The sequence below is a fragment of the Pelodiscus sinensis genome, chromosome 15 (genome assembly GCF_052426305.1).
Source record: "Pelodiscus sinensis isolate ZL-2025 chromosome 15, ASM5242630v1, whole genome shotgun sequence".
Taxonomy (NCBI): Eukaryota; Metazoa; Chordata; order Testudines; family Trionychidae; genus Pelodiscus; species Pelodiscus sinensis.
In genome coordinates, this window is record NC_143066.1 from 15,614,142 (window position 1) to 15,638,716 (window position 24,575).

Consider the following 24,575-nt stretch of genomic DNA (forward strand, 5'->3'; position numbering starts at 1 on the left):
GCCTGCAGGCAGTGGTGGAGGGCAACTGGGGGGCCTGCTGGCAGGGGAGCACTGCCCCAGCCCCATGGGAGGAGTTGCTGCTGGAGCAGCGCCATCCTACCATCATGGATTGCCCTGGTGATCCCCCCCCACCTCCACCTCCACCTCCTAGCCCCCTGTCCCAAGTCCTGCTCCTCCATCTGCCCTGAGCCCCCACACACCTCCCAACCCTCTGCCCTAAGCCACCTATCCCCTGCTCTGCCTCACCTCTGAACGCTCTCTCCAGCACTCTTTTTTGAAAAATACAGTCATTGAAATAATACATGTATATTTTTCATTATTTTTTTTAATTTCTACAGTTACAGACCTGAGCAATGCCGGGTATGTCTGCTAGTTTCTTAAATATAAAAAAGTATAAATTAGTTTAACAGTCACTGTTCATAAGATGTGTCACACCAAAGTGGCAATTCTGTGTCTCGTACTTTTAGTATGAACAATGCTAGATACATAAATGCAATGTGCATATAAGTCTGATTATTACCTATCTCAATAAATATAAGTGTAACTCTTCTGCAGGTAGATGCAGCAGCAGCCAGGGCCACTTCAGTAGAGATTCCTTTCCATCCATCCCACACAAAACTGGCTAGAGTCCCCACCAAGTAACCTGGGAAATTCACACACCATCCCTAGGTACCTCTGGGAGGCAATGCTTCCCCACTCACAAGCACAGAGTCTAAGGGTACGTCTAGACTACATGCCTCTGTCGCCAGAGGCATGTAGATTAGGCTACCAGACATAGTAAAATGAAGCGGCGATTTAAATAATCACCGCTTCATTTAAATTTACATGGCTGCCGCGCTGAGCCGACAAACAGCTGATCAGCTGTTTGTCGGCTCAGCACGATAGTCTGGATGTGCAGGTGTCGACATCAAAGGTATTTGTCGACCACCCAGGTATGCCTTCTGGGATGAGCCCCTCTTGCACCCCAACTCCCTCCCTCAGGTCACCATCCAAACCCTCTGCACCCCTTGCCCTGGTCACAATTTCCTCCTAGACCCCTCCTACATCTCTCCCCCATGCCAGAATCCTCTCCTGCACCCAAACATCCTCCCAGACCCTGCACCTCATTTCCCTGACCCAGGACATAACCCCTTTCTTTTTCACCCCCACTCCCTCTCAGACCCCCAACATCTCCTGCACCCCAGTCCCTTACCCCATGCACCCTTCTGCACCCAACTTCCATCCTAGACCCTGCATCTCCACAAAAAGTGCAGCTTTTGACCACTTTCCAAAATCTTGGAGTGGCCCCCCACCAAAAATTATTGCCCATCCCTAGATTAGACCATTTCCTGATCTAAATGAAAGCAATGTGAGTTTTCTATTGCCTTATTAAGAACAGAATTGATCCCATAGCACCTGAACTACTGAAATAAGTCGTCACTCATGTAAGTGAAGCTTGCTGGTATGAATAAGAGCTATAGTACCAGATCAATAGAGTGTATGGGAACCCTAATTTACTGCTTTTGTAAAGTAGTAATTGGCTTTCCAATTTGAGTTTTATTAAGAAGTGAATGTAGAATCCTTTTGCTTGGCTCTTATGTGACTTCTTCCCAATCACAGGAGTGAAAGTTGCTTTAAACATAACTAATAACAATTCTTCTATGAAATAAAAAGATCTCTCTGGGTATGTCTACACTACCCCGCTAGTTCGAACTAGCGGGGCTAATGTAGTCATCCGCAGTTGCAAATGAAGCCCGGGATTTGAATTTCCCGGGTTTCATTTGCATGAAGCTGGCCGGCGCCATTTTTAAATGCCGGCTAGTTCGGACTCCGTGCCATGCGGCTACACGCGGCACGGACTAGATAGTTCGGATTAGACTTCTAATCCGAACTAGCTGTACGCCTTGTTCCATGTACCTAATCCGAAGCCTAATCCGAACTAGCTAGTCCGTGCTGCGTGTAGCCGCGCGGCACGGAGTCCGAACTAGCCGGCATTTAAAAATGGCGCCGGCCGGCTTCATGCAAATGAAACCCGGGAAATTCAAATCCCGGGCTTCATTTGCAACTGCGGATGACTACATTACCCTCGCTAGATTGAACTAGCGGGGTAGTGTAGACATACCCTCTCTCTCTAATAGAATCATAGAATCATAGGGCTGGAAGAGACCTCAGGAGGTCATCAAGTCCAGCCCCTTGCTCAAAGCAGAACCAATTCCAACTAAATCAACCCAGCCAAGGCTTTGTCAAGCAGAGACTTAAAAACTCTCACTCTCTCTCTCTCTCTCTCTTTCATACACACATATGCACACAATATGCCTGCTAGTATATTTGAAACAGTTTGTACATCTCATGGGTGAAATACTCACTATTGACTACCTGATATATTTTGGTTGGCAAAGAGAAAAAAACCTTCTATTAATGATACTTCCCTGATCAACACTTTCTGTGTTAACTTCCAATTTCAAGTGCTTTGCATGTCCTGAACACTATTTATTTAATAAGTAAAACTAATATACATTTCTGAGTCTCCTTTCAGATCTTGGACTTTTATACGTCATAATAATCTACAATAATTTGTTCTGAACAGTATAATTTACCCCTCTTCTTGTTAGCTGGATTAGCAGAATATGTGCTCAAAGATCAGCAGGAGAGACAGATGGAAGACATTTTTGGTAAGATTTTTTACACAAACAGTAAAGTTTAGATATGATTGCTCTCGATAAATATGTCAGAGAGAGAAATTTCAGGGAGCAAGAGGAGTTATTTAAATTAAGTGCCAATGCTGAGACAAGAACAACTGAATATAAAATGGCTATCACTACGTTTAGTCTAGAAGTTAGTTGAAGTTATAGAATGCCCTTTCAAGGGGAACAGTGCATACAAAAAACTTAACAGGTTTAAGGGCTGATCTTGATGAATTTATGAAAGGGAAGTATAATGAGCTCCGACTATATAACCATGATAGTCCCTTCTAGCCATTAAGTTGGGCCTCAGACACTTTATTTACCTGAGCATCCGCAGGTCTAGCCACTCGCAATTCCCGTTGGCTGCAGTTCGTTGTTCCTGGACAATGGGAGTTGCAGGAAGCAGCACAGGTTGGACCACTACTTTGCATGGCCCACACTGGCCAGGAACAGTGAACCATGCCAATGGGAGCTGCAAACACAGTGCCCTGTGGATTCTCGGTAAATGAAGCATCTGACCACTTAGTGGCCACCTCTGTTCTTGGTCTATGCATGGTAGTATGGAGCAGCAGCTGCACAATTGGGACAATGTTTACATGCTTCCTATTAACATTTTTTAAGTTACATTACTTATTTTTATCCTGCTTTGGTGCATATTTGGCTTGGATTTTGTTCTTATTAGTTAATAGTGAAATTCCTGTTGATGTCAGGGGAAACAAGATTGTGTCCAATGTTTGAAGTATTTGTAGTTTAAATTAAAGAATGAACCTGGCAACATATTTATTCTGATAATAGGGTTACCATATTTGAACTTTCAAAAAAGAGAACACTCCTTAGAGGGTGTGTATCTGTATCTGTATCTGTATCTGTATCTGTATCTGTATCTGTATCTGTATCTACCAACTCATGTGTATTAATACAGTATAACACATTTATACAACGTGAGTTGGTAGATATTGATACAGATACAAGCCTTCTCAGGAGTGCCCTCTTTTTTGAAAGTTCAAACATGGTAACCCTACTGATAACACAAATTATTTCTCTAGAAATTCTGTTTGACTCCTTCACTGTGTCTACATTGGTGCAATCTTGCGCCAAAGCAACCGCTTTTGTGCAAAACTTGCTGCCTGTCTACACTGGCTGCGAGTTCTTGCGCAAGAACACTGACGTTCTAATGTGTGAAATCAGTGCTTCTTGCATAAGAACTCTGATGCTCCCGCTCAGGAATAAGCCCTCTTGTGCAACTATTCTTGCGCAGGAGGCCAGTGTAGACAGGCAACATGAATTTCTTGCGCAAGAAAGCCCTATGGCTAAAATGGCCATCAGAGCTTTCTTGCGCAAGAGAGCATCTACACTGGCATGGATGCTCTTGCGCAAAAGCACATCTCTAGTGCAAAGGCACATGCCAGTGTAGACGCTCTCTTCTGGAAGATTTTTTGCAGAAGAACTCTTCTGTGAAAGAGTTCTTGCGCAAAATCATGCCAGTGTAGACATAGCCTTTGTGTTTTAGAACTTTTTTGGGGGGATATATGACTGAGGCACACTTTAAGTGATTGGCTATGGTCACATGGCAAGTTTGTGTTTCAGCTTGGGAGAGAACCCAAGAGCTGTGATTTCTAGTCCCATCTACTACTCACTAGAACATTGTGAAACATTTAAATTTAACAGTGAGGCTCTTGAGTGCATGACCATCTTCTGCACTGAGAAAGTTCACTAAAGGTGGCTGACTATGATTTCCATGGAAGTTCCAACCTGTGCAGATTTCGATGTACACTTTACTGTACACATACATGCCCAATCTTTTATTTACAGGATTTAGCCTTATTTCAAGAGACTGTTTGCATTTGGTGCTTGAATTTAATTATTAACTTTGCAGTATCCTTGGGGATCCTATTGATTCAGATTTGGCAACAATTTGGTTTTGTTTAATAGGAAAACTCATATTGGATGAAATGTCGAATGAAACTACAGAGGGTTTTATGGAGATAAAGAAGCAAAAATGTCAGAAACGATGTAAGTGAAACAGCATTTGCAGCACTTCCAGAAGCAATTCACCTATGTGGCTGTAGTGTTTTAAAACATCTCCCTTGCAATCATAAACTACCTGCATGGCAGGAACACTTGTTTTTAAAGAAGCATTGGTGCCCCTTTTATGCCAAATTATTTATTTGCATAAGTAGCTGCAACTCTTCTGAATCAGGAGGAGCCATGTCCACTTAAACAGGTGTGACTTGTCCACTCTTCCTTTGATAGACATTCAAACCAATTTAAAACATGCTCCTTATATTGCCAATAGTTTGTTGACTTGTAACATGGCTCTGTGAGCATGTTTTCAACTTTTATGAACTCTAGCCTTGTTTTGTGGCAATGTTCTAATTTTGCTATTTATTAATTATGGTTTAGTAAGTATCAAATGCATTATTTCTTTTTTATTTAAAAAAAAAACCAAACAAATCCACTAATCATTCTGGGTTATCTGTACAAAAATCTGCAGGTTATTCAAAAATGTAGGGTCAGAGTAAAATAACCCAGACCTTCATATTTAATACACTAAAAAGCTCCACTCCTGAGGTAGCTTGAAGCTGTCTCAGAATTTCTAGAGAGACAAGGTGAGTGAGGTAATATCTTTTATTGGACCAACTTCTGCCGGTGAGAGAGAAAAGTGTTCGAGTCACACAGAGCTCTTCTTAAGGACTGGGAAATGTACTCTGAGCATCACAGCTAAACACAAGGTGGAATAAATTGTTAAGCATAAGTAGTTAGCACATATTCGAAGGGACTGGAAATTCTAGTCTGACGCAATGAAATGGTGCAATTTTGGGGAGATTGTGCCCCAAAGAGCAGATCTTGCCATAGGGTCAGCTTGTCATAGAGTGCACAGAACTCTTGTTATGCCCCTGCTAATTCCCCATTTTATTTGACGTGTATAAATTAAGCTTCACTAAAACCTTAAATTGTCAAACTAGATTCAACCATCACTGACTATAAACTTTTTTACTTCTAGCATTCGTGAACACTGCAGAGAATTACTCTGATGCTTCCAAGCCCAAATGCAGGAGAACAGGTGAGTTATTAGCTGAAGGATTTTGAGTGCACTTTTTCTGTTGTTCTGATGTCCAGCACGCTATTAGGGTACTAAACAGAAGTACTGTAGCTCCTGCACACCTGCAAAAAGTTGGATGCATTGATATGGTGATGCATGGTAGTTGGTTTATCTAGCTTGATGTACAGGTTGTGTTAGGGGCCATATGCTGCCATTAATCTGTAAACCCAAATTTAATTGATATTGTAACAAACTTATGACCTCCTAGATACATCAGTGGTCATAGTACTGCACACCTTGGAAATGCATGATGGCAGGGTAGAACTTGGATAGTACTGTTCCAAAAGCACAGGCATCCATCGTTTGAATGAATGAAGAACTCCACTAACAACAGAAGGCCTACGAGATACAATCAAACATTTCTGATTTCATCTAGCAGATGAGAAAACTGAAATATCTGTGTTACTTCTTACGATGTGTGTGTGTGTGTGTGTGTGTGTGTGTGTGCACGTGTGCAAAAGGGATGTGCTAGATTAGTTGCACAGGGATAGCTTCCAATTTTCCCTGGGGGTGTTCAACCTCTGCTCAGCCCTAGCAACACCCCTACTTCATCCTTTCCCTCAAGATCCCACCTTTGCCCCACCTCTTACCATCCCTACTTTCCCACTGCCTCACCTCTTCCCACCCCCTCACCCCAGTATGCCTCATCTCTGTTCCGCCCCTTCCCTCTCAGAATCTCCTGCACACTGTGTTGCTCTCTGGCACACAGAATGGAGCATTCATGCCCCATCTTCTGCCCTGTCCCTTCTCCATCCAACTCACTCCATCCTCCTTCCCTCCATCTCTTGCTGTTCCCCACCCTCACTCACTTTTACTGGGCTGGGGCAGGAGTTGGGTTGTGGAAGAGGATATGGGTTCTGGTTAGGGTTAGGGACACTGACAAATTAAAAGATCTGCCCGGCAGATGTGGAGAGGTGGTGGAGAGTTACTGCCTGCTGTAGGCTAACACAGACTGATCCCAGGCAGAGTCTGCAGTAAGCAGGCTACAGCTTGGTCCCCAAGAGAATGGGAGACACCAAGGCTACAACCTATCTATCTAGGAGCTTGTGTAAATGGCCAGAAATAGTCAAGTCACTAGGTTTAAAATCCATTGCTCTGAGTGCTAGGAGCCTCTTTGCATACATTGTTTTGAAGAAACTGCTTCATTGCAAACTGCTTACAGACTCCCAGAGGGAAATTCTTGCAGGTACCAAGCTTCCAAGGCCTGTGCATATCAGTGTTGGCAGTCCAGAAGCCCAGTGAGAGAGTGATAGGATAGCAGGATTCCTACTTCAGGAAGCATGGCCCTGTCTCTTGAAAGGGCCAGTATCTATTGGAGTTTTGTGAACAATGCAAAGGAATTGTGCCACCCGTCATATGGGACACATTTGACAGACTTGAAAAACTTAATAAAGTCCTTGATGAATGGTTACCTGCTATTTGTAGTGTAGCTGGGTAGCACATTCCTTATTTTTACAGAAGCTCCTGGATCACATATAAATTGCCCATGGATTAAGCCACAGTATTGACTTTAAACCATGCACATAATTTCTTTTTTACTGCCTGCATTTAGAAGGATGTATTTTGCACACATCCTCCATTGAGGATTGGAGTGCTAAATGTTATTGATGCTCATAACAAAAAGATGTCCCAGAGTCCTCATGGCTCAGATCCTGGGCAGTAGTGTGCAATCCAAGGCACACTTTGTATCACTAACACTGACATTTTACAAAGTAGAACATATTTGTGTGGAATTTATAGAGGTTGCGCTCAGTGTCATTCTCTTCATCTTAACAGAAGCAGCAAAGAGGGTGAAGGAAGGAGTATGTACAGAAGACAGCAGAGCTGTTGGGAATATAAGAGCCACTTGCCAGGATAGAGGTAAGCACCTTGAAAATGCTTAGTAACCTTTTGCATTTGATAAAGTGAGAGCAACTTTACCCAAGTTCTAAATAAAATGGAAACAGTTGTTGTTATTACTTATTATTTATATATTGATTATGTGCAGCTGAGATTCCAAGGAAATCCTACTGTATTGTTATTGTCACCATGTACTAGAGACTAGCCCAAACATTCTGGAAGTGTTGCAGTCAGCAAAACGTACAGTATTGCACCTGTGCATCATTAGCAGATCATTTCAAAATAAACAAGGACAAATATTTCTTACATTTAAAGCTATTTCTAATTGCTTTAATAAGTGCTGCACAGAGTAATACACAAGAAGGACCTGACTGTGGGACAAATACTCTATGCAAGACAGATGCCTTTTAAACCCCTGATAAGTTACCAAGTTTGTTATTCAGGCAGGCACAAGAAATGGTTTCATTTGTCTAAAGAAAGATTGTTATTGTTTATCTAAGGAAGCCTGGTTACCTTGACTAGCCCAGTAAGACCTAGGCAGGCAGCCAAAATGTGGGGCCTTACCATCTGCGGCTTCCTGGATCTTGTGCAGCACATAAGGCAGTGGACCATGTCTAGGAAACTGAGCACAACAAGCTATCGTATTGGCTCATTACCTCATACTTGGTAATAATTTACACCGAGTCTGCATATTTACATGCCTGAAGCTATTTAGGAAGACAGGCCAGGAACTCTGAACCTCTTCTTTTAAACTAGTGAAGACCCTGAAGAAACTTTGACATATACACTCTATTTCTACAGCCACATTAGCTGTGCTACATGAAGTCTGTACTCAGTATAGACTTCAGGTACCAATTTTTGGCAGCTCAAAATACTTTGCTAATTTGATTAATTGGGTGACTTATGTCATCGGCTGCAAGTTCTTCTATGATCTGTCTGACTTTTGTAAAAAACTAACATCCTTTAATACTCTTTGTTTTTCAAAGTGGAGTCCCCCAGGTCTCCAGTCAATGGCAGTTTTGTGGCAATGCCTCTGAACTGCTCCCCAGCTAACTCTACCTCTTCGTCTTACCTGAACATGCCGTTTTCTGTTACCAATATAAGTCCAAATGGAAAAAATGTTGTGATGTCAGGTATGTACAGTATTAATTACAGCTTTCTACCCTTATACAATAGAGAGAAACAGTAAAACTCTTTGCCAAACCCTTCACTGTAGCATGCATCCATCTCCTCCACACAATGCTGGTAGGGCGTCTCTGTACCTCATACAGTTGCAAAGGGCTGCTGGAAAGCTGTTTCCTGTCCAACTAGGGCCTTAAAGCTGGACCCCCTTCACTTCATTCCCACAAGATGGAGAGGCAGGGATTCCCTCCTCATTCAGAAACTACTCTTTCTCTGCTCAGTCCAAGGAAGAGCAAGAGTGAAAATCCCTTTGAATGCAGCACTCAGAAACTGATTGTTTAATTCATTCTATGATAGTTACAGCTTGGACCTCTCTGGTCCAGAACCTGCGGGGTCTGACTGGTCCTGGATGGGGGATTTTGCAAGACCAGGAAAGGTCATTTCTGACCCCCCTACTGTCAGCCCCACCCCATTGGGCTTCTCAGCTCACGTGGCAGCCAAGCTGGGATGTGTGCTGGGCTCCCCGGCTCTCCCAGGCAGCCCAGATGGGTTGCGCACATTTGGATTCCCACGGCCCTCCGCAACCCAGCTGGGCCACATGCCAGTTCTCATCTCCAGCTGGTCCGGGCACCTTGTGCTCTCCCCATCCCGTTCCTCCACCCCGCATCGGGCCAGGCTCCCAGGCCTCCCTTGCATTGCACTGGGTTCCCCCACCCCCTGCAGCGCGTGGGGACTCTGTGATCCTGGAACATCCATGGTCCTGCCAGACAGTGGATGTTGCTGGATCAGAGATTCCTGGTTTACAGAAGTGCAATATGTAGTAAAATTAATGGTCACTATAAAAGCAGTACTTGAGCAGGTCTTTATTTGCATTTTGACTTTGTTTTTTTCTGCCAGCGTCCCTGGGAAAGGCTTTGGAGGCTCAGTTAGTTTTTCTATGATTTGTACAACTCCTGTATTTGTCAAAATCTGCTGAGCCAGCGAGTTTTAGGAGTTGCGGTACTGAGTCTGGAGCCAACTGAGAAACTGACATTAGGTAGCTGATATTAGTTAACACAGCGCCAGCTCTGCAGAAGTCCTACCTGCTGCAGAGCTGTGACAGGTGATCAGGTAACAAGCATTGCATCATCAGAATAAACACTTGGACTCTAGGACTAAACTCTGGACTAGATACTTCTTTGCTGCGCTGTGAGCATAATCACTTGGAAAGGTTGTGGTAATGCATGAGTCTTGTAAGTTATAACCACTTAAAGGGAAACAGACTCAGACTTCATAACAGGTTCACTTATGTCCGGTAGCCTTATGCATATTAACCTTCTGTGTCACAAACCCCACCAAGAGCAGCATCACCTTATTATTTTATATATGCGGTAAACAGTATGTCTCTCTGTGTACAAAGAGAATACCACTGAGAGCAGGAAGGGCTGGATCCAGGTGCTCAAAAACTAACTCTATAACTCTTGATTCCAGTGTCTTCTGGAAATTCCAACCCAGACTGTCTTGTTGTTGGTGCTAAAGGCATCCAAGTGATATCAAGCTTTACAGTTCTTCCTGAGCAAATAATTAATTTGACTGCATGGAATGGCGCATCCAATATTATAATATATCCAGGTGAGTGTGGTAGGGGTTCAGCCATTTTTCAGAGGCAGAAAGTAAAATCAGTTTTATCAGTGACGTACCATAAATCCTAATCACAATTGTTTGTAGTTTCACTCAGAAAGCTATTAGCTTATTTGTTTTATTTCTAGTGTCCTCCTCACTCAGTGAAACATTACCTATGTCATCGGATTTCCCCACAACGCTGGCTGGTAAGTGCAGGATGTCCATTCTTCTGCCCTGTATCTTTGAAAGTGTAACAACAGAGACAGTAGATTGTTTCTCTATATGCAAACTCCAGTTCTTTCCTGCACACTTGACTTATGTTTTTCCTAAAACAAAATTACATGCATTTGCTAATGTTGCTGACACAGGGTATGTCTACAAAGCAAAGTTATTTCAAAATAACAGCTTTATTTTGAAATAACTTTACTAGCATCTACAAAGCCATTTGTAGAAATGCTTCTTTCGAATTTGGTAAACCTCATTCCACGAGGCATAATGCTAAATTCGAAATAGCTATTTCAAAATAAGTGCTGTGTAGACACCTATATCAAAATAGGGGGCCTCCAGCCTTCCCAGGGTGCCCTGGTGGCCTCCAGCCTCAACCAAAAACACTCCTTTCCCTTCCCCCTCCCCAGAGCCCTTAAAGGGGTAGACTCTGGCCACAGTGCCTGTGCCAGCTCCAAGCCTGCCAGCCCAGACCAGCTGTCACTGCCCCTGACCCAGTGGCCCCAAAACATGAGCCAGCAAGCCACTGGCAGCCAGCCCTCTGCCGCTCCCCAGTAGCAGTCTGCCAGCTCCCAGAAGCCTGCCAGGGCCTGGAGAAGGCAGGCGCCTTCCTGGTCCAGGGTGGAGATCATGGACCTTATTCAGGTTTAGGGGGGAAGCCATGATCTCTGCACTAGATGGAGGAATGTGGCCATCTGTGGCAGGATAGCTGCCAGCCTGGCCACCAAAGGCCACATGTGAACCCAGGAGCAGGTTTGCATGAAAATCAAATTGGTCCGGCAAGAACCCCAACCCTGAGCGCTGAGCTTCCCCTCCTGCTTCTTCCCCTTGCTTCTCCCTTCCAGCTCCCTCCTCCCAGGTTTCCCCCTCCCCTCTCCCACCCTCTCTTCTCCCCTCTCCTGCCTCCTTTCCTCAGTCTCACCGGAGTTTCATTCTCCCTCCCCCCCCCCGTTGTGTTAAATAAAGGGAGTTTGTGTTCATGAAAATACATGTATTTTGTTTGATATCAGGAAGGGGGGTTACGGAGGGGTAAGTGGAAGGACATGAGAGAGGAATGAGGCACAAGCCTCCAGTGGGGCAGGCCAGGGAGGCTCTTACTGCTCCTCAGGGTGGAAGCTCTCCTGCAGGGCCTCCTGGGTACTGACAGCTCCCCGATGGACCTCCCGGATGGCAGCTTTCAGAAACTGCAGCCAGGCTCACAGCAACGCATCCATGAGAAGCACCAGAGTGCCCAGGGGCAGCTCTGGCTTCATGTTGCAGAGTGCTGTGGTGTCCCGAGTGAGGGCAATAAGAGCATGCAGAGACAAAATGCTTTCCTGTCCCTCATCGAGGTAGGCAAGCAATCAGGGAAAGCTGAGAACCGGCTGTCCGGGGGGGTCCCTTTAAGCACAGGCCTCAGATAGCCTCAGGCAGCAGCCACACAAAGTAACTCCTGACCTGATCCCCTGCCGGACCTGGTTCCAGCCGGCCTTAAATGTGATTCAGCATCCACTCAGTGTGGATGCGCTATTTCGAAAAAGCAAAATGCTATTTTGAAATACATTTTGTGAGTAGATGCGTTATTTCAAAATAACTTATTTCAAATTAATTATTTTGAAATAAGGTATTTCGAAATAATGCTGTAGTGTAGACATACCCTAATAAAAGAACATAATTTGTTGGGCAAATGTCAACATGGTTTCTGTAAAGGGAAGTCATGTTTTACTAATCTCATAGACTTTAAGGTCAGAAGGGACCATTATGATCATCTAGTCTGACCCCCTGCACAATGCAGGCCACAGAAGATCATCTTAGTGGCCCTTCTTGATGATCCACAACGGATCATCCTAGTGGCCCTTCTTTGTACCTGTTCCAGTTTGAATTCATCCTTCTTAAACATGGGAGACCAGAACTGCACCCATCCCCTCCTAGAATAATCCTCTCACCTATATCTCAGATATTGAAGCCTTCAAATAGTTTGAAGACCCCAAGATGCAGAGAATCCTCCAGCTGTGATCTGTACCCCATGCTACAGAGGAAGGCGAAAAACCTCCAGGGCATCTGCCAATCTACCCTGGAGGATAATTCCTTCCTGACCCCAAATATGGCGATCAGCTAAACCCTGAGCATGTGAACAAGACTCACCAGCCAGACACCCAGAAAGTTCTCTATAGTAACTTCTATCATCCCTCCATTGACCTATTTACCACTGATAAGGAATGGTCAATTAGTTACCAAGATTATGTTATCTCATCAAACCATCCCCTTCATAAATCCATCTAGTTTCATCTTGAAGCCAGATAGATCTTTTGCCCCCACTACTTCCCTTGGAAGGCCGTTCCAGAACCTCACTCCTCTAATGGTTAGAAACCTTCGTCTAATCTCAAGTCTAAACTTCCTACTAGCCAGTTTGTTCTTCTGTCCACATTGGTATTAAGCTTAAATAATTCCTCTCCCTCCCTGGTATTTATCCCTCTAATATATGTAAAGAGTGCAATCATGTCCCCCCTCAGCCTTCTTTTGGTTAAGGTAAACAAGCCAAGCTCCCTGAATCTTCTTTCATAAGACAGGTTTTCCATTCCTCGGATCATCCTAGTGGCCCTTCTTTGTACCTGTTCCAGTTTGAATTCATCCTTCTTAATCATGGGAGACCAGAACTGCACACAGTATTCCAAATGGGGTCTCACCAATGCCTTGTATAATGGCACTAACATCTCCTTATCCCTACTGGAAATACCTCGCCTAATACATCCCAAGACCGTATTAGCCTTTTTCATGGCCATGTCACAATGACGGCTCATAGTGATCCTATAATCAACCAGGACTCCGAGGTCCTTCTCCTCCTCCGTTACTTCTAGTAGAGTTCTTTGAAGGAGTCAACAAACATGTGGACAAGGGGGATCCAGTAGAGATAGTGTACTTAGATTTCCAGAAAGCCTTTGACAAGGTCCCTCACCAAAGGCTCTTATGTAAATTAAGTTGTCATGGGATAAGAGGGAAGAGCCTTTCATGGACTGAGAACTGGTTAAAAGACAGGAAACAAAGGGTAGGAATAAATGGTAAAGTTTCAGAATGGAGAGGGGTAACTAGTGGTGTTTCCCAAGGGTCAGTCCTAGGATCAATCCTAGTCAACATATTCATAAATGATCTAGAGAAAGGGGTAAACAGTCAGATGGCAAAGATTGCAGACAATACTAAACTACTCAAGGTAGTTAAGACCAAAGCAGACTGTGAAGAACTTCAAAAAGATCTCACCAAACTAAGTGACTGGGCAACAAAATGACAAATGAAATTTAATGTGGATTTTAAATGTAAAGAAATGCACATTGGAAAAAATAACCCGAACTATACATATAATATGATGGTGGCTAATTTAACTACAACTAATCAGGAAAGAGATCTTCGAGTCATCGTAGATAGTTCTTTGAAGACGTCCACGCAGTGTGTAGCGGCAGTCAAAAAAGCAAACAGGGTGTTAGGAATCATTAAAAAAGTGATAGAGAATAAGATAGAGAATACCTTCTTGCCCTTATATAAATCCATGGTACGCTCACATCTGGAATACTGCGTACAGATGTGGTCTCCTCATCTCAAAAAAGATATACTGGCATTAGAAAAGGTTCAGAGAAGAGCAACTAAAATGATTAGGGGTTTGGAACGGGTCCCATATGAGGAGAGATTAAAGAGACTGGGACTTTTCAGCTTGGAAAAGAGAAGACTAATGGGGGGATATGATAGAGGTATATAAAATCATGAGTGGTGTGGAGAACATGAAAAAGGAAAAGTTATTTACTTGTTGCCATAATATAAGAACTAGGGGCCACCAAATGAAACTAATGGGTAGCAGGTTTAAAAGAAATAAAAGGAAGTTCTTCACACAGCGCATTGTCAATCTGTGGAACTCCTTGCCTGAGGAGGTTGTGAAAGCCAGGACTATAACAGGGTTTAAAAGAGAACTAGATAAATTCATGCAGGTTAAGTCCATAAATGGCTATTAGCCAGTATGGGTAAGGAATGGTATCCCTAGCCTCTGTCTGTCAGAGGATGGAGATGGATGGCAGGAGAGAGATTGCTTGATCATTACCTGTTTGATTCACTCCCTCTGAAACACCTGGCATTGGCCACTGTCGGCAGACAGGGTACTAGGCTGGATAGACCTTTGGTCTGACCCAGTATGGCCATTCTTATGTTCTTATGTTCTTTTCTTTAACAGCTCAGTTAAGTCCAGGACACTAGGCAGCACTGTCTCTTTTACTCAAGCATTAAACCTACCGAGTATTGTGTTTCCAGTGACCAAATCCTTTGCATAACTGTGACGGCGTGTTGGGGTTTTCTCATCTCCTGCACCCCCGTTATGGCACGGACAGACTGCACCAGCCAGTAGCATATAGAGTGTTTATTACTTCTCCCGGATACAGCATAGTACAGATGTAATCTGGTTACAGGGCAGGCCTAGGATGCCTCAGCCCCCCTTGAGATGGGGGAGACTGGGCCCCTAAATTCCAGCCCCTTTCCCTAGGCTGCTTCCTCCATGATACCAGCCAGAAACTAACTAACTCACTTCCAGCCCTGCCCCCAGCCAGGGCTCCACTCCCCTTCGTCCCATTGTTCCACTCCCTGGGAGATAGCAGGTCAGACAGGTTTGGAGCCCCCTTTGCATAATGACACATCCCCTGCCCTGCTGGGCTGTGCTACAGACAGCAGCCAGTGGAGGTCACCCACAGCCCACTGCCCAGCATAGCAACCAGCAATGTACCCCCAGAGGTTCTTTAACCTATGGATGTCACAATAACCCCCAGAGGTTCTTTAACCTATGGATCGAGAATCATACTTTAAAGCTTATCCTATCATTCTCAGGAGTTGTGTTGGTGGTTTGTACATTAACTGCTTTATTAGAGTAAGTTAACTGGCAGTTAACATGGTTTATCATCATCAACAACAACAAAAAGTCAACCCTTTTTTACTAAAAGCTTTTCTCCAAATTTTGACTGTGGGTATGTCTACACTACCACCCTAGTTCGAACTAGGGTGGTAATGTAGGCAACCGGAGTTGCAAATGAAGCCCGGGATTTGAATTTCCCGGGCTTCATTTGCATCTCGCCGGGCGCCGCCATTTTTAAATGTCCGCTAGTGCGGACTCCGTGCCGCGCGGCTACACGCGGCACGGACTAGGTAGTTCGGACTAGGCTTCCTATTCTGAACTACTGTTACTCCTCGTTACGCCTCGTTACTCCTCGTTTCAATTTCAAACTCCCTGGTCCAGTGCACTCAGGACCTGCCCGGTCCCAGATGAGGAGTTTTGCTGGACCAGGAGAGGTCATTTCTGGTCCCCCTTGACAACAGCTGCTTTCCCCTGCCCCTGCAGCTCTGGCGCAGTTGCCAACCCCACTGCTCTGGTCCCTTAGTCTTGCCAGCTGTGCGCCAGGCTCCCATCTCCACTGGCAGCTCGCTGCTGGTAGTCTGCTAACCTACCAGCCCACAAATCTTCTAGCTGCCATCTTCCATGGTACTCTCTCTTCACAGATGTTGCTGGACAAGTGAGTCCCACTTTAGGGAAGTTCAACCTGTACTTCTTAATCCTTCTTTATATGTCAGGCTATAGACGCCTTCTGAGACAACCTCTCCCATTCACTCCTATGTTTAATCCTTTCCTGCAGTCAGTTCCTACCCACTACCTAATCTTCTGCTTTATCCTGTCCTAGTCATCCATCATACCTCCTTTCAGCTGTGAACTCCATTCCCCTGCAGAAATTGAGCTGAGATTGGTTCTGATGTCTCGGGGCAGTGAAGGTGTTTCCTGGTGCTGCTGCCATAGTTCTTGTCTCCTGGAAAGCAAAGCTGATTATTAGGCTATTCCGGGAGATGCTGGTGGAGCTCCTACAGTACACCTTAGAGTACAAAGGAACAACTGCTAATTTATCCACCACCTAGATAATGCAGCTAGAGTTTTTGGCTCCCAAAAGATCTACAGCCTTTTGTAGTTTTCCATTGATTCATAAATGGTAGGCCAGAAGTCACCACTGTGGTCATTTAGTGTGACATCCCATAAAATACAGGCCAGAGGACTTCCCTGAATTGATTCCTGTTTGAACTGGGGCAGCTTTTTTAAGGAAAAAAATACAGTTTTGATTTTAAAATTGCCAGTGACAGATAAGTGGTTTCAAACCTTCACTGTTTATTTGTACTTTATTTCCTGTCTGAATTTGTCTAGTTTCAATTTCCAGCCATTGGATCTTTTTATATCTTTGTCTGCCAAATTGAAGAGCTCTCTGTTATGAAATTTCTGCTGTCTATGGAAGGTACTTATAGACTGTGATCAACTGACCCCTTGCCTGTCACTTTATTAAGGAAATTGGATTGAGGTTACTCTTTAAAGCAGTGGTTCTCAAAGTCCATTAGTGTTCCCCAGCCACCTCCCAGGTAGTTCGCAGAGGGAGCTCACGCCCCCTCATGCAGCGGGGAGCCCACATTGGTGCTACAGCCTCATGGTCAGTGTGCAGCCACGAGCCTGCAGTACCAGCTCTGCCCAGCAGGAGGGGAGGTGAAGAAAGCAAACTCCCCCCTCTCCTCCCCCACATGCAGGCTACATGGCTATGCGTGGAGGAGCACTGCTGCAATGGTAAGAGTGGCACATCCCGCAGTTGGTCCTGCAGGGCAGGTAACAGGTTGGGCTGCGCAGGGCTAAGCCAGGTGGGACAGACTCTCATCATGCACAAGTAGCCAGCACCCCCTCCTTCGCTGGCAGCAGGTTGGGCTGCGCTGCACCTGACAGTGGTGAGAGGCGGTGATGCTGGGACTGAGGATGCTGGGACGCAGGAAGCAGGTGGGGGCTTGGGGCCCTTTGGGCTTTGCACCTATGGGGACTCGGTCTGGGGGAAGGAGCTGAGTAGCATCCTGGCCCCCGAGGGTGCCATGGACTGGACCCCTGTGGGACCCCATCCCCTGCAGGTCTGGATACCCCAGGGTCACCTACCCATCCACCCCTGCCTTGCTGCACTGCACCCAGCCTCCCTGCCTCTCCATTTCCTTGAACCCCCCCCCCAACCACTTTGACCCCAGCCCTATTCCCAGGGGCACCTTACCCACCATTTCTCTGAATCACCTCAGCCACTCTGACCCCCAGCTGTAGCCACAAGCACTCCCTGCCCCTGGCCAGACACCCTACCCGCAGTCCACTTTTGCACCTTCTTTCCTAGCCAGACACCCTATTCCCAGCCTGCTTTGGCACTCCACCTCCCTCACAGATTCTGCCCCCTATCCCTATCCCACTCACTGGCAGCCATGTCCCACACTGAACCCCTCATTTTTGTCCGCACCCCACAGACTAAGGGTGTCCATAAAATCCACTGATTCTGGAACCCCAGAAAAATAAACCTGGCATATAGGAAGACTTGAACCTCAGTCCTCCCTGCCCTTGCCCCTTCCCTCATCCCGGGAGGCTGGAGCGCCAGAGGAGTGAAGTATCTCAGTTGGAGGCCACATCAGTGAGGCTTGGGGGGTTTGGAAGGAATTTTTTCTGCTTCTCACTTATGTGGTCCCCAGCTGATTTTTCTGTGGGTCCTGACACTAAAAAGGTTCCCCACGCCTGTCATAAAGAAAACATTGAAACCTTTCGTGTTGGACACAAATTAATATTTTATTTTATTTAAAATAATGTTTGATAAACTAACATGAGAAAGTTAAAGCGCTTAATCTGTTTAATAATTTAAATTAAACCATTCTCCCTATCTGCAGCACTAGCAAAATGGCTTGGGAGTAATTGTGTAATTAATGGTGAGTTTTCATTAGCAACTGGTGGTCCGCAGAAAGGTTTACATTGAGCCAAGTGGTCCATGGGCCAAAAAGTTTGAGAACCACTGCTTTAAAGTAATGATAGGACTCAATAATATTACTAACATGGCTCACATTAATTGTGTCAGCAGGAACCACAGGCAATGCAAAGCAGGCCACTGCAGGTGAGATTCAGATCCCAGAATGCCACAAACTACGTGTTCATACCTGCCTCTTCCCCTGTGCATCCCCTGTCCCCACTTCTTCCCCTCCCTTTCTCCTCTCCCCCTGAGCTTGCAATGCTCCAGAAGCTCTGGAGGGGTGAGGTAGGAATCGTTGAGCAAGGGGCTGGCGTTTCCCTGTGAGAACCCTCAGGGATGCAGGACCACAGATGGTGCCAGACTCCAGAAGTTCAGACCATAGAGGTCAAACCTGCATTTCTAGATACTGATAGGAATTTTTGTCCTGCTCAGCTATGTTCATTGTGACATCACAATTCAGAAAATGCGGTAAGAACGTACTGCAGTTTTTTATATTCACTGGAATTTCCATTTGTTTTAAAGGAGGCTTTGGTGTACACTCAGGGTATGTCTAGACTACATGGCTCCGTCGATGGAGCCATGTAGATTTGTTGTTTTGGAAAAGGGAAATGAAGCCGCGATTTAAATGATCGCGGCTTCATTTACATTTACATGGCTGCCACACTGAGCCGACATACAGCTGATCAGCTGTTTGTCGGCTCGCGCGCTAGTCTGGATGTTCCCCTGCCGACATCAAAGCCCTTTGTCGGCAGCCCCGGTAAACCTCATTCCACGAGGAATAACGGGGCTGCCGACAAAGGGCTTTGAAGTCGACAGGGGGAACGTCCAGACTAGCGCGTGAGCCGACAAACAGCTGATCAGCTGTTTGTTGGCTCAGCGCAGCAGCCATGTAAATGTAAATGAAGCCGCGATCATTTAAATCGCGGCTTCATTTCCCTTTGCCTATGTGTCTAATCTACATGCCTCTGCCGACAGAGGCATGTAGTCTAGACACAGCCTCAGAGTCAGTATTTGATTCCCTGAATGGATAGTTTTTTAAATTATATTAGAAGACATTCTCAGAACTTTTGGCTTAACTAAACCTATGTAGAGGACATAGATCTGGGGACAGCTAGACTACAAGGTTTTGTCAGAAAAAGGTACACAAAATGCACTCCGCATTTTGCATACATTTTTCCGATTATTTTATTGAAAGAGTCTTTTCCAACATTTGGCCCGTCTAGACTGGGTCAAATGTCAGGAAAACACCCTCTTTCAAAAGCCCCCTTCTTCCTCGTAGAACGAGGAATTAAGGGGCTTCCGAAAGAGTGCATTTGCTCTTCCACAAAAACAAGTATTCCAACCCGCCCCCCCCCCCAGTTTAGCTGTACCCAGAGTCCTTAGTATTCTGTCTGCTCTTTGCTGTCTTTAAGAAATAATACTGATAACCATTTCCTTAACTGTATGAATAGCTTGTTGAATGCATTGTTTCAGCTCAAGTGGACTTGGCTGTTCAAAGCATTTTGGGACCTTCTGACAAAAACACCTCCATGGACCCCTATGCTTACAGGCCAGAGACTGCAGCTATGACTGATCAAGCAGGTAGATACTACACAATTTAAAAACCCCTATACACTTACTTTGCGATTACAATACTTTGTACGTATGGCATAATACAGAGTGGATCCCTGAAATGAGTTTTCACAAGGATGTTATTTGTCTATAATGCTCATCCTAAATGACTAACTACACAACTCGAACTACAATTGTGCAATTACTCTGAGGCTATTCCTTTTTATTACATAAGTAAGTCTTAAGTATGAACATATTTTCCACCACTATGCTAATATTTGAAAGGGGTGGTGGGTCTCATGAATAGTGTTCTAATGTTTCTCCACAACCCTGTTCCATGTAGGGTATTAGAACAGTTATGTTCTTCTGTAACATTGCAATAGCTACAATAATTAACTTCACCAAATGATGAATATCAAGTGAAGTGTCTGCAGAATTTCCTTGTCTTTTGTCTATCACAATGATATGATTTGCGTGATTTTTATCACTGAAATGGGCAAATATTTCTTTAAGTTAGTACATCAATTGTTTTGGCAATGTTCAAACTCATTTAACTAGTCACATTGCTGAAATTAGAAAAGCTCAATCAGTGAATGTTTAAGAGTCTGTTTTTCAAATAAAGTATTTGTTTTCCTCCAGGGAAAGAAATATTCAATGAGATATCACAAATTCTTGATGTTCCTTCGGCACAAATTTTCAAAAGGCCAAGTAAGTTTCAATCCCCTGTGGCAAGGTACTGGCTCAGGCCCCTTGCCCTGGGACATCTTCTGGTCCACAAATCAGCCGGAGACCCTCTCTGGTGCAGTCACCTGTGCCATTTATTATCAGCTTCGCACCACCTTCTATTTACAAAGCTTTTTGGATAACAGCAAACTCAGCCAGCCTCTCTTTCTGCCTGGGGCACACTCTCAGCCACACCATGGCTTCTGGCTCATCCCCATTGGCTGCCTCTCCCTAATGAGGTTCACAGCTGCTTCTAATAGCCCTTTAGGCCTAGGCTTGCTCATCTGTTTGCCATCAGCCTTTTCAGCCAAGGTGTGTCTAGACTGGCAAGATTTTGCACAAAAATTTGCCAGCTGTCTACACTGGCCACTTGAATTTGCGCAAGAACACTGACTTTGTAATGTACAAAATCAGTGCTTCTTGCGCAAATACTTTCACGCTCCTGCTCAGGGATAAGCCCTCTTGCGCATGAATACTTGCGCAAGAGGGCCTGTGTAGACAGCCACCTTAATTTTTTGTGCAAGAAAGCCCGATGGATAAAATGGCCATCGGAGCTTTCTTGTGCAAAAGCACATCTAGATTGGCATGGATGCTTTTGCGCAAAAGCACTTTTTGCGCAAAAGCATCCTTGCCAATCTAGACGCTCTTTTGAGGAAATACTTTTAATGGAAAAACTTTTCCGCTAAAAGTATTTCTGCAAAATCATGCCAGTCTAGACATAGCCCCAGGTTATAGTGGCAGAGCTCTGGCTTAGCCAATATTCTGTCTCACCCCTTAACCTTACATTGTTTTTCAAACTCTGTGGAAAACCAAAATATTTGTTTCTGCTCTATAATAAGCTGCTTGTAGTGGGGAAAATGTCTTGTACAACAGTCATGGAGCTGTTCAAAACTTTCTGAGAGGAATTCAATCATTTATATATTTTAGGAACTAAATATTTTCTGAAAACTATCAGGGGCCAGAATGCTGATGTATTTGAAGAGCATTATAACATACATATTTCAAATATCTAAAAGCTATGCTGAGTCTGCATTTCCTTTCAAATACTTGGTTCTTTAGCTCACGTGTGCTTTTGGTTTTTTTTAGAGCCAGTGGAAGCTTTCTGTGCATCACTTAAAGATTATTTTCAAGATGTGTGCAAATTCATGGCCATGGACCGTGAAGTGACTCTCGATCAACTTTACATTGATGGGGCTTTCATGCAAGGCCAAACCGAAATAAAGAGTGGGAAAAATCTCATAAAGGTGATGGAGAAGGAGCTGGTAATATACAATTTAGAAGAGAAGGAAAAAGCAGCTATAGAAAGAAGCCAGATATTTCAAGTCCCAGGAGGGAAAGAACTAGAGACCAAAGTCATTGTAGTTTTGGGAAAGGCAGGAATGGGTAAAAGCATTCTTGTTCAAAAGATCTGCCAAGATTGGTCCAATGGAAAGTTTTCTCAGTTTGAATTTGTCTTTTGGTTTGAGTGCAGACGACTGAGCCTACCGGAGAAGCAATACAGCTTGAAGGATCTGCTACTTGAACTCTTTGTCAAACCCCGAGAGGGAAGTGACAAAGTCTTTGAGTACATACTGAAAAATCCTGATAAAGTCCTACTCATCTTCGATGGTTTTGAAGAGTTGCAGGTTCATGATGGCTTTACACATTACTCAGACTGCCAATCTTATAAGGAGTGCTACAGCATCAGGGAGCTCTTTGCAGGGCTCTTTCAGAAGAAGATACTCAGTGGTTGTACTTTATTGCTAACAGCAAGACCCAAAGATAAATTTAGTCAGTATTTATCCAAAGTGGACAAGATTATTGAAATGGTAGGGTTCATACCACAACAGATAGAATCATATATAGCCAGATATTTTGAAGGGCTACCATACTGTGATGAGGCAGTGAAATCAATCAAAGATTGTCAATATCTGTTCAGCCATTGCTACAGCCCTGTCATATGTAAATTCATTTGTTTTTTCTGTGAGATGATGTTTGAAATGGGAGACAAAGATCTGCCTTCAACACTTACCACCCTCTTTGTAAAATACCTCCAGCAAAAGTTAATGCCTACACAAACAGATGCGACAGCCATACAAAATCAACAGCACATTACCAAGCTAGCTCAGGTAGCCTGGTATCTTGGAGAAAAGAACCAAAATGCCCTGAAGAGCAGCCTTTTTCCCTCTAAAGAAGTTAAGGAATTTGCTCTGAAATATGGCTTACTGTTGCCATTTACATTCCCAAATCATTCGGGGAATGGGGAAGAAGAATTTGGGAGTGCATTCTCAGACTATGTTATCCAAAATTTTCTGAGTGCAGTTCATCTTGTGCTTGCAGAAGAGATCAAGGATAAAAGCCTCACAAAGTACCTTTCATTACCATCCAGGAAAAAAAGGCCTCACAACTGGTTGGACTTGGTGCCTCGATTCTTGCCTGGGTTATTGTACCTCCAGCCCGATCCCTACCTCTGCTCTCTTTCAGATGAGCATAGAAGGAAAATCATAACTAAGAAGCAGAAAACACTCTTAAAATATATTAAAAAAATACAGATAAGTGAACTCCACCCAGAAAAGCTACTAGAGTTGTTCCACTGTGTTTATGAAACACAGGACAGCTATCTTTTGCAGCATGTGGCTTTAAGGCTGAAACCTGAACTTTCTTTTCTGGGCACTCCTCTTACTCCCCCAGATGTCTATGTGCTGCATTTTATTTTAAAAAGATCACAAAAGGAGTTTTCCTTGGATTTGAGGAACAGTGGTATTAACCTACAAGGGCTGAAACACCTGTCTGGCCTAAAGAATGTGATCTCATTCAGGTTAGTTATTACTTGTAATTGTATTATGAGCATTATGCTGTGACAGACCCTTTCATGCAAGGGTATGGACTCTACATGGGTCAACAAACATGTGTTTTGCCTCTTTACAGGGCTTCACTTAGCGATGTAGTCAGGCTCTGGGAGTCCTTAGAGGAAACAAAGGAATACGAGCTGCTGAGGATTTCAGTTGAGAAATTTGGTATTGATCCCTTTAAGGCAGAAAAAATGAAGGACATTAGTGATCTTTCTGACCTGGTACATATGCAAGAGAAAGTGATCCACTGGTAAGATCCTATCAAATTAATTACATAATTATATTTAAGTGCTACTAAATTTATGAAAGACCCTGATTTGATAACAGTCCAGGAGTGTGAAATTCTCTCTTTGTCCACGGGGCAAGTAGGTGCAGGAAATGCTCTCTTACTCTGCCCATGTTCTTCTGTTGTAATACATAGTGATAATGTAGGGTGGAGGCCCACAAAGAAGCCAACTAACAGCTTGATTTTTTTTCCTCTTCAGCGTTTTTGCCTATAATTTTTTAAATCCCTTATCTTCTAATCCCTTTTAATTATACATTCCTACATTGTGTGACTCTGCTCCAGGCTGGCTAGAGTCTGCTACTGTATGCGAGCTAAGAGAGCCAGTCTTTTATTCTCCAGTGGTAAAGGCTTGTACTTCCAGAGCCAGAGGTCCTGGGTTCTGGCCTCACAGCTGATCCAGCCAGAGAGCTAATTACAGTTTTGAGCGTGCAAATCATTGTTCTGATCTTTGTGAAGGAGACAGGACTACTTGTTGTATTTTGTGAATATTGAATGTTCTATCTGTTTGTTGTTTGTAATATGGTTAGAAGGATTAATTCAAGACATTAGCTCCTAATAGCCCCCAACTTACTGACATTTAAAGGACAATGCAACTGTCACTCACTTTGAAATTTTACATCTGTCTACACTAAGCCCATCATGTGACTTAGCTTTGGGGGAGTGAGGGGGTTGGAGTCAGTGTTCTACTTGGTAACCAAAGAGTGATCTAAATGAGAAAAATTCAAACTAAGAGCTTTGGGTGGATAAAAAAGACAGTGAGGTGCTTTGGGTGGATAAAAAAGGCTGCAGAACACACTGGTTCCCTAGTCTCTTGAGCAAAGCAATTTGGGGTAAGATCGG

General features: G+C 44.2%; 1 protein-coding gene across 6 annotated transcripts in view; it reads left to right on the top strand.

The window, feature by feature from the left end:
• CIITA (class II major histocompatibility complex transactivator) overlaps nt 1–24,575 on the top strand; it is an 89,615-nt gene that overhangs the window by 42,377 nt on the left and 22,663 nt on the right. For 5 of the 6 annotated variants that reach the window (XR_012896117.2, XM_025183390.3, XM_014572276.4 and 2 more), the window contains exons 4-14: nt 2,592–2,651; nt 4,596–4,676; nt 5,668–5,727; nt 7,543–7,626; nt 8,592–8,738; nt 10,198–10,338; nt 10,476–10,535; nt 19,818–19,925; nt 20,535–20,603; nt 21,705–23,415; nt 23,526–23,699. Coding sequence is in view for 5 of the 6 variants with exons in the window: in XM_025183390.3 (XP_025039175.2) it covers nt 2,592–2,651; nt 4,596–4,676; nt 5,668–5,727; nt 7,543–7,626; nt 8,592–8,738; nt 10,198–10,338; nt 10,476–10,535; nt 19,818–19,925; nt 20,535–20,603; nt 21,705–23,415; nt 23,526–23,699 (2,695 nt within the window). In the remaining variant the exon portion in view is untranslated. The remainder of the gene's footprint in view (nt 1–2,591; nt 2,652–4,595; nt 4,677–5,667; nt 5,728–7,542; nt 7,627–8,591; nt 8,739–10,197; nt 10,339–10,475; nt 10,536–19,817; nt 19,926–20,534; nt 20,604–21,704; nt 23,416–23,525; nt 23,700–24,575) is intronic. The other variant, XM_075899296.2, reaches the window with a different exon arrangement.